The sequence below is a fragment of the Triticum aestivum genome, chromosome 1D, assembly GCF_018294505.1.
Source record: "Triticum aestivum cultivar Chinese Spring chromosome 1D, IWGSC CS RefSeq v2.1, whole genome shotgun sequence".
Taxonomy (NCBI): Eukaryota; Viridiplantae; Streptophyta; class Magnoliopsida; order Poales; family Poaceae; genus Triticum; species Triticum aestivum.
The window spans coordinates 374,348,516-374,358,914 of NC_057796.1; the positions used below are offsets into that span (position 1 = coordinate 374,348,516).

General features: G+C 45.1%; 1 protein-coding gene across 13 annotated transcripts; it reads left to right on the forward strand.

Annotated features, from left to right (window-relative positions):
* The first annotated feature begins 522 nt into the window (after nucleotides 1–522).
* On the forward strand, nucleotides 523–9,084 carry LOC123182179 (transcription factor TGAL5). 13 transcript variants are annotated; one of them, XM_044594657.1, is made up of 16 exons: nucleotides 526–797; nucleotides 2,228–2,282; nucleotides 2,542–2,669; nucleotides 3,268–3,389; nucleotides 3,508–3,656; nucleotides 4,151–4,269; nucleotides 4,611–4,711; nucleotides 4,875–5,102; nucleotides 5,743–5,790; nucleotides 5,882–5,941; nucleotides 6,025–6,102; nucleotides 6,182–6,227; nucleotides 6,311–6,582; nucleotides 6,699–6,938; nucleotides 8,289–8,431; nucleotides 8,519–9,084. In XM_044594657.1, exons 4-16 carry the CDS (start codon nucleotides 3,387–3,389, stop codon nucleotides 8,610–8,612), a joined length of 1,581 nt encoding a protein of 526 aa, XP_044450592.1. In that variant the 5' UTR covers nucleotides 526–797; nucleotides 2,228–2,282; nucleotides 2,542–2,669; nucleotides 3,268–3,386; the 3' UTR covers nucleotides 8,613–9,084. The 13 variants fall into 13 exon arrangements, with proteins under 13 accessions (XP_044450591.1, XP_044450594.1, XP_044450592.1 ...); XM_044594658.1 differs by lacking the exon at nucleotides 2,228–2,282; XM_044594656.1 differs by having other exon boundaries at nucleotides 523–2,669.
* Nucleotides 9,085–10,399: the final 1,315 nt, after the last annotated feature.

Below are 10,399 nucleotides of genomic sequence, written 5' to 3' on the forward strand. Positions count from 1 at the left end.
CAGCAAAAGAGCTGGCTCTTACTCTGCAAGCCTTTTACTCCATATGTTTGTACTCCCATCTTATCTAGCAAAGATGGTGAATTCTGGAGTTATTCTCCGTCATCGACGCACAATTTTGTTTCACAACTTGAAACCAAGTAACAACGAAGTTTGCTTTGCGATTGGGAATAAAAGGAGGTCAAAATCTCAATCTTGAAGCTTTGTGATTCCATTACTCAATATGTGTTGCGGCGTCGTGTGTGGCTATGTTATATTGGTGTTCTATCAAAAAGTTTCTTAAGGGAAATATACATGGTTGCTGTAGCAGCTGTCAAAAAAAAAATACATGGTTGCTGTAGCAGTCAGCAAAGTGGAAGGCGAAGATTTGTTTCTTAGAACAGGAAGACGGAGAGAGATTGAATTCAAAGAAGTTTTTTTAGCATGAATTCAAAAGAAGTAATAACAAGTTAAAAATTGCGGCCTATATAGCGGCTCGGTTGGGCCCCAAGAGCCCACTACAGCAACGCCGTACGAAGCAAAGAAGCCCAAGCGGCGGATTGCAACGGGCCAACGGCGACGCCCAAACATGCCTCTCTGCTCCGTCTCCGGCTCTCCGCCAACTGTCCCCGTCGGCGTCGTCTCTCTCCTCCCCGCCTCCCCGCGCCGCCCGCAAAAGCCACACGCCGGTATGCGCCTCCGCCAGCCCCGCAGCATAGCCGAGCCCCGCAGAAGTCGTCTGCCTCATCATCGCTTCCGCTCCTCGCCGCATGCGAGCCATAATCTCGCCCCCGGTCGCGTCCCATCGCCCGCCCGGGAAGGTATTGGTTTCCTCCTCCTACCCCCCAGGGCGCAGCAATTTTTTCAGGGGTGCCCTAGTCGAAGGCGGATCAGCGTGGTTCCCATATTCTGATTTGTAGCCAGCGCGGCTCACACGTTTTGTCCGCGTCTCCGCTCTTTAATTTCGAATTATTTGTGCGGAATCCGTAGCGCCGGGCTGGTGGATGAGCCTATGAACTAGGTTTATTGGCCGTGAACGAATGGGTAGAACCAAATGTTGATGCATGCATTGGGCCTCTCGGTACCGTGGAAATCGCACCGTAACTGTTTGTCTGTTTGACTTACCTGAAGAACCACACAAGTTCGGTGATGCTGAATTTGGTAACATGACAAAATCGTATAAGTATCGTCTGTCTCTGCCTTGCTCAACACTTGTCTGTTGATTGTTGAAGTCCTCAGCAATCCTCTCACATAGTCACGTCAAGATGCTGCACATGACATGATGCGTTGGTGGACTCAGCTGTTTGCATAACAGGAGGCAGAAGCTGGAGATGTTGGATTTGTCTTATATGTCTATTAATAACATGATCACAGGTTTCGAACTGAGCTACAGAGTCTGGAACACTGGAGCAATCTTATTTAGTACTGTAAAGAAATTAAAGATCATTTAGATCACTAATATAGTGATATAAACGATCTTATATTTCTTTACAGAGGAGTAATATACATCCAGAAGTCAGCATATAAAAGGTTATAATTATTTAACATAACAGAATGTTTAAAGTAAATCATCACTGCAACCTTAGTTGAGTTTATTAACCCAGCCACATGAGCCTCCACTAGGACGATTCTCATGTAACCGTGATTTCTCTGGCTTTACTTTTAACGGTCCTTTGAGGAAAATGTTATTGACATAAGAAATCTGAATTGGATTCCTAAAAAAGGAAATCTGAATTGGCATTAGCAAGTTGCAAGCAGTTGAAATTCTCCATTTTCTTCTTAATTTTGTGATCAATCCCTTTATCTGTCTTGTTTTATGTTTTTATTAATGATGATACCCAACTTGCAGTTCTTAAGTCTGAACCTGTGATTTGATGAGGACTGTGGTTTCTTTCAGTTGCCTGCCACAGTGCTCAAGGTTCAGCTACCATTATTTAACCTACCAGAGATTTCTGTTTGTACTTTGTACCATGATTTCAGAACCAAATGCACTTCCAAGGTTTGACCTTTTGTGCAATTTTTTTTCTGAGCCTTTTTTAAAGCATCACCAAAGAACTAGCTATGGACAGGGGTGCGTGGAAGCTTGCTATCCATGTGCCAGAGCCACGAGTTGGTCGCGAGATCTTATGAGTTTCACCTCTAGCCTACCCCAACTTGTTTGGGACTAAAGGCTTTGTTGTTGTTGTTGTTGTAGCCTTTTTTTAAAGCTGCAAACTGACTGTTGCATTTGCTGTATTTGACACCCCAAAAGGAGAGGGCTGCTGCACATTTACAGAAATGACTGGTCGATTGTTCATGGAAAATAGGTATTCAGATATTCTTTTTGTATACATTCGTGCCCAGATAACCAGTAATATCCATATAAATCAAGTGTGGATCACTTGCTCTGTTCCTGTGATGTGATGCCTATGGTTCCTGGTTACAGAACATATTGTGGAAGTGAACAGTATAAGGTTAATGGTCAAGGATTGTGCCATGAATTTGCCATTTCTGTTCATCTTTGCGCTTCAAGCATTCTGTTCCTAACTTGACTGTTCTTTGCAAATTTCTCTCTTCTGCCCCAAGTGCATCAGACAGGAACCGTGTCCTCGGAGGTTGAGGGGGTGAAAGGCACGTGAAATGATCTTCCCGGCCTCTCCGTGGCCAAAGGATTAAGCAAATCTGCGCAGAACTCAGACGCCAAGAGCTTTCCAGTGAGTATAAATGCACTTTCGCTTCACCGCACTTGCTTTCATATATACTCGTGGCCCCTACTTTATCCAAAGGGTTAAGCACTAATATATACTCGTAACCGATAGCGATCCATAAGCATTTGCAAACAGAGCAAAACGGCAGCGCTAAAACTAAATTTCTATTCGACAGGGAAATCCTTTTAGTATTTGGCGCGTGACAAGGCAGTGATACTGACCTGTTAGCCGGAAGTAAGGATAATCTCAAATGAGCACATTTCATGCCCCCCAAAATATACATTCTTTTTACACATTTGTAGAACTGCTCAAACCCCCTATTTTGCACATAGAAAATGAAGTCTTGTGTACTCCCTCCTCTTATCTCTCTGTCCCTCTGTTCTCTCTCCTCAATGATCTTTTTGCTGGGAGTACTTGCCGTCGCAGCAGCGAGGCCAGAGGGCGCCCAATGAGAGACGAAGGGCTGTTACAGTTACGGGGCAGTATAGTAGGAGACAGGTCTCCTGACAGAGAAAGCCCCACCACATCCTTCCCCTATCTCCCCTCCCCTCTCATCGTCTCTCTCTCTAGCCTGTGAAATCTGAAAAGAGACACATGCTCGTAGGGCATGTTCAAAAGGACACAATATCTTCTTCGCGGTACAGTGGTAGGTGAAACTCCAAGGGCGATTCGATTTGACAGTGTGGGAGAAGACAGACAGGAGAGGAGGCAACATCCTATCATATGGTATGCTCCTCTTCTTTCTCCAATCTATCTATAGTTTCGCTGTATACTTGAAGTCTTGAATACATCGTACTTCCTACGTACATGCATAGCTCACTGGCCTACTGTTCACTTGTTGCAGAGTAGAGTTCTTCCACTCATTGCCATGCTGCAGCAGGGTGAAGGAGAGAGTTCTTGGGGGATGGCGAGTGATCGTGGTAGAGCTGTACCATTCGGCCAAGCGCTTGGATATGGAATCCAAGGCCACGCTCCTCCTCCTGCCAACTTCCTGTACTGCTCCTCCGCTCTCTAGTCTATATCTCTCTCTGCTATCTCAACTGCTAGTACGTGCGAAGACAACACACAAGCTAAAGTTGCTCCTTTTTGCATCTACTAGTTTTCAACTCCGGCTCTTGCTTGCTATAAAATATAGGCCTCCTCTCCTCTCCCCTCCCTCCCTCCCATCACCTCTTTTTAACCACCTTTATAACCAACTCTTGTGCTATATATATCCAACTCTTGTGCTTATTGGGTTACACCTCTTCCCACGAACCAAATAGTTTCTTAATGCCTAAGGCCTGGATCCTGTGAGTGATTTCCTCTTACCCTCCATCTTTTTGCCTCTCATCCTTATCTATCCACCTCTCTAATCTTTCATGCTGCCTTTACATTCTTCAAAAAGCTTCACTAGTTTTTATCTGCTCTGTCATATATTGCATATGCCTATCTATATACCACCGTATCACTGGCTCTAAATTCTGTGCGCCTGCTGCTTTGTGATCCAGGAGGGAGTTGCAACCGGCAGCCGCTGCTTACTTTGGCGAGTTGGAGGAGGCCCTTATCCATGGCACCTGCGCTGCCGGTGTCGATCCTGTCATGATCGAAAGTGATGCCCACACCAAGTGTAAGAGACTATAACTGCCTTTCCGATCGATCTCTTCTCTCCCTTTCTCCGAACCTTAACCGCCTGCATGAGAGAAAGGCTTGTGTCTTTGCTCCCCTCTCCCTCCCCACAGCACACGGCATAGATAGACAGGCACACCACGCCCTGGCTTTTGCCTTGCCAAACACAGCCATGAGCCCTAACCACATGTAATTTGGGCAAGGTGCGGCAACAGCAAAAATGGTGTGATCCCGCGACCCCCCCACGCCTCACCTCTCTCTCCTCTCTTTGCCTACATTTTCGCAACCTCTTGCGGGAGAGGGCGATTGACAAGGCCTTTAATTCCGTTTGTATGTATGCAGCAGCAGCAGTAGCAGCAGCGGCGGGATATCTTGCGGCTAGGCCCCCCACGTTGGAGATCTTCCCTTCTTGGCCAATGAGTCATCTACAGAAGCCATACAGTGTAAGCACTGCTTCTCTAGATCATTCGCAGGCTCCTACAGTTCCTTTCTGACCGCAGCAGCTGGGGGAAAGTTGCTCTTGGTTAATTAACTGCTTGCATGCTAGCTCACTGTCTTCGTCTGCCTGCCGGCCTCCTCTTGTTTCTTGGATTAATTGCTTCACAGGGGAACTCGCAGTCAGTAGGGAGCACTGACTCCAGCTCCGCCCAGAACACAATGTCACAGGCCGAGTTGGTGTCCCCAGTGAGCATGAGGACCGACTCTGGGCAGCAGCAGCAGGACCAGCAGGAGGCGTTGATGGTGACCATTGATGATTACAACTACAGTCAAGGACTTGGGGCTGCACCAGCCACTGCACCAAGCTTTCAGCAACATGCAGGAGCCCAAGATAAGGTACGTAACAGTGTCAACGTTGATATATACAATACTTTGTCGTCTTCATCATGGTTTACGTTTTTGGACAAGTTCTTCGTTAAGCGTTTCAATGCATCCTCAAAGAGGTTTGCTTTCAGAAGCATAAACTTGGGTCTGTGCTTTGAGCTTGAGCGTCCTTTCAGTTTTAGATATGCCTTTGAATAGAAAAACCTAGTTCATGGTGGTCGTTGGGCGGGCACTGGGAAATGGCATATTTCTAGAACCGCTGGAGAGTAGGCAATATCATATGGTCAAGGCTGGTCCAAGACAAAAAAAAAAGTCGCCAAAAAGATGATTGGCGACATCATAGTGATCTTATGTTCCTCCTTTTGATGGATAGAAGCAACATGATAACCACCTGAACTGTTCCTTGGAACATAAAACAACCACAATAGTAGTAGCACATTCTCTTTCAATAGTTCACAAAGATGAACTATTATAGACACTGCTACTGTTTTAAGAGAGAGACGTGCAGGTAAAAAGCTCATAGTGAATAGGTTATATTATAGGTGGTAGCAACACCCAACAGGAATTTAGCTCCAGGTATCTTACTGTATAACTAGTTAACTACCTAGCATTGCACACTGTTCTAACTTCCAAGTCTACCACTCTGATGCAGAGAAAGCATGGATCCACAAGAAAAGATGGCAAATTGGTAGATCCCAAGGTGAGATTCATTTGGTTTCAGTTTGTTGCTTGCATGGCCCTGCATTTCACTATTGTGCCATACTCTTACTTGCACATCTCTTATTTCTTAGACTGAAAGGCGATTGGCGCAGAACAGAGAAGCTGCGAGGAAAAGCAGGCTGAGAAAAAAGGTGCAAAACAATTACAATCATAGAAAAAATCACTGGATGAAAAAAAACACATTCTCACGAGAACAGTTGCACTTATTTTGCAGGCTTATGTTCAGCAGTTAGAAACAGGCCGGATCAGGCTTCAGCAGATCGAGCAAGAGCTTCAGAGAGGGCGCTCACAGGTTCCAATTCTCTAGAACATCTAATAGTGTTCACCACTATCGTTGCCATATGCTGTAACGCTTTAATATGTCGTTTCAGGGTCTGCTCACGGGAGGATGTAGCGCGCCTGGAGAGATGAGTTCCGGTAAGCATCTCATCCCTTGGAGCATTACAAACTTCACAACGTTACCACGTCAGGTTCAACAACTTCTTGATTTGCTATTACAGCCGCTGTGATGTTCGACATGGAGTATGCCCGATGGTTAGACGAAGACAACAAGTACATGGCGGAGATTCAGGGCGCTCTGCAGGCCCAGGTCCTCGACGCGAACCTCAGCACCATCGTCGAAGACTGCATGCGACACCATGACGAGCTGTTCCACCTGAGGGCCGTGCTCGCTAGGTCTGACGTCTTCCACCTAATGACCGGCATGTGGGCGACGCAGTCCGAGCGGTGCTTCCTCTGGATGGCCGGCTTCCGGCCTTCAGAAATCCTCAAGGTATAGGGCGAAGTTGCTACATGAATGCACCCTAGTGCTTGTAATTTGTCTGACCTTTGTGTGATGATTATGGCGATGTTACATGCTGAGTCTTCTTGCCTTTTTCTTTTCATCAGATGCTGATACCTCAGCTTGATCCGTCAACGGAACAGCAGCTGCTGGGGATGTGCAACCTGCAGCAGTCATCGGAGCAAGCCGAGGAGGCGCTCGAGCAGGGGCTAAAGCAGCTGCACCAGTCACTTGCCGACGCGGTGGGCGCTGGCCCTCTCAATGACGGTGCAGATGTTGCCAACTATACCGGTCTCATGGCTCTAGCTCTTGACAGGCTCGACAACCTCGAGAGCTTTTATCGTGAGGTCAGTATTTTTCTCTTCGTTGCAGTTCATGCACTCTGCCATCAAAATCCCATGTTCTTGCATGATTAACCATTTTCTGAACTTACAAAGAGAAATACACTCCTTTTATTTTCTGAACAATAATTCTAACAGAGAAAACTAAAATAGTTGGAGCTGAAAACTGAGTATGGGAAGTATATTTACCATTATTAAGCTGAATCACTTAATTTATTATTGTTGAAATGCTGGTCCTACAGAATGTTGTCTTACTTTTCGGATAAATAGAAAGTACTAATGATATATTCATATATAAGATGTGGTTGTGTAGCATGGTCAACTTTGTTTGAGCAACTTGCTAGATCATGCAGATAAACATCATTAGCACTTTTCAGATTGCATAATTAGTCTCTTATAAACTAGTATATTGACTGATGTTTGTGGACCATTATTTTGAGCAATTGGTTGAGTCCTGGACAAGGTTCTTTATTAATTATTACATAAAACAAATGTCTTAAGAGGCATAAACACCTATCACTTTCTACATAAAGCCCAAGTAGGAATATCAGAATATGACGTTCATCTTCTTGCCTTGTATAAATTATTCCGTGTGTCCTACACCCATTTCTGGCCAAGTCTTGTGTATCCACTCCAGCCCCCACCTACGGATGCACAAATATATCTGGAACAGCTTGGATCATGCATGACATATATGTTGTTGCACTTCTTGTAAAAATTGCGAGGGTTCAGTCCATGAGCTGTAATCGAGAAAGTGATACAACAACCTAAACCTGAGCACTGAGAGATGAAGCAGAGGAGCCTTGAATTAAAGTAGGATCATGCTGCTCCACGAGATTAGTAGAAAAATAAGTGGCATTGTCTTTCTGTAGGTTCTCCTCTCCCCCCGTATCTGAATAAAAGGAGATCGAGACATCCAATTGCTCCACTTGAGATATTTAGGTTGGGGTTTGTGGATAAACTTTACTTTGGAGTAGATATTTGGAGCAGTTTAGACATCTAAAGGCTTTAGAAAGAAACAGGAAACTGCATACCATTATATTCTTATATATTATAATCTGTGTTAAGATCCTACATAGCATAGATTGTAGATTATGGAGGAAAAATGGAATCACACAAACTAAGATGTACAATATGCAACCGGCAGGAAGCTTCCAACTAGCCCGTGTCTCGAGCAGGAACATTGGCTTTGCATCTTTCGTTATCATCCGATGCTGCCGCCACCAATCATTAATTGCATTCTGAAGTGTATTGTCATGTAGATAGTGCAACAAACATTAGATATTTCCTGTCAGCCTAGCCGCCAGTTAACCCGTTTCACTGACCTAATTTCTCAACATGGCATTGCAAGTGAAGGCCGACAACCTGAGACAGCAAACCCTGCATCACATGCGGCGGATCCTCACCACCAGGCAGACGGCCCGGTGCTTCGTCTCCCTCGGAGAGTACCACCGCCGCCTCCGCGCCCTCAGCTCCATCTGGGCCTCACGTCCTCGCGAGTAAGACAGACACGACGATCTCACTCATCAACAGTATGAATACTCAGAATCACATCTCACCCTCGGCGTATACCCTTTCGATTGCAGGAACTTCATGATGCCAGAGAATGTCAGCTCTACAGCAACAGAATTCCAGGCCATTCACCATCAGCCTCAGCAAAACCAGTTCTCCGGCCTCTGAAGCATCGCACAAATTCCGCCAACAAAGACCGCGAGGAGGCTGCAGCATTGTTCCATCGTTGCTGTTAAGATATTGGGAAAGGGGAATATCATATCACTAGCTAGGGAAAAGGAGCAGAAAGTAGGCCGGCCAAGGGCAAGAAATTAACTGGCCTGGCTCATCGCGTGTGTTGTGATGTTCTTATGGCTCTTGAACTGCACCAAGGGAGGGGTTAGCACCTTTGCAGGAAATTTGGTGCAAAGCGTAGAGGGGGATTAGGAAAAGGCAAGGGCCGGTGGGAGGGACGTGGACGTGGGTTACGTTGTATGATTATTATCAGTAGAGTAGGCCATTCCATTTGAGAAATGGGCGGAGGAATAAACAATTAATCTGATCCGAGCATTTGCCAAAACGACACGGCCAGATAAACCAGCCATTACCTAATTTGTCCCCTAAAAAAAACCATTGCCTGATTTGCGATGTTGCAACTTTTTCTTCCCGATATTGCAACTTGCGTGAAGGACAAGACAAAATTATCCGGGGATTATGGTTACGCCTGAAAAACGAGCTGCGCCTTTTCGGTGCTGGAAAACATAGCTTAATAAGAACCCTTGGCCGTGCATGCCAGCTTTGTGATGTGTCTGTATCAAGTGCAGCTACTGTTTAGTGTTTACACACTCGTTCGGCCCACCTGATGGATGTAGCTAGCGTGCTGCACACGACGGATGGTGACCACCCATCAGAAGGGCAGAACAAAGCTTAGGGGCCTAGAAGGCTAGAACAGAACAACAACAAAGCTCACTCCCGGAATGGTCTTGATCCAGGGGCTACGCTCGATGCGAACCTGCGGGGAAAGGCGTGGCATCAGACAAGCATGCCGAAACTCGCGTCAAGTTCAGATCCAGAGAACAGACCCCGCTAAAAAGACAGAGAAAAGCCTTTTTCAGATCAGAGAAAAAACATTTTTTTTAATCAGGAAAAAAAACAGATAAAAGTGGCAGCCGGTTCTAGCTAGGCTTCTCTCCTCCTGCACCCGGACCCACCAAGGTGAGAACTCATGGGCTTACCTTGCCGGCCTAATTATCCAACTACCTAAACGGCCTGAACAGTCACCAGCCCGAGAAAGAGAGAACCTACCAAAAATAGGGTTTTTCTCAAAAAAAAAAGGTACCACTAAAAAAATAGCGACAGCTCGTTTTTTCTTCAGAAATGCCTGAAATTTCATTCATACTCGCAAACATTACAGGTATTTTTATTAAAAAATTTGAGCATTTATTGTTTTTTTAAACATTTTCTGAAAACATGAATATCTTTTAATCCCAATGATTTATTTTCTGACCCATTTATTGTAATAACGAATTTATTTTGGAATTTCAATATTTTTGAAATTGCAAACATTTTTTTAAAGCGTGATTTGTTTTAAAATTGTGAAAGTACTGATGCTTTTTAGAAAAATCATTTTCTTTGAAAAAACGTGGACATTCTATTTTTTTGAATTAAAACTAAAATAAAAAAACAAGGAAAAGATAAAAAAAAACAACAATGGATTTGGCGATAACCCATAAAAGATACAATAACCTAAATGGCCAAAACCGATATAGGACCATACAGTAACCTCTAGAAGGTTCGCCAAAGCACAGTTAGGGAAATGAGCCAACAGTCGGGCGAAGGTGAACTTCCCCCTCAGCAGTTGCGGTGAAGGTGAACTTCCCCCTCGGTAGTCGCGGCGTCATGGATATCATCACCGTCAATCCTCAAGTGATCTCCAGTCGTGAGGTGAGGGAGAATCGCGATGCCTTTGAGCAACT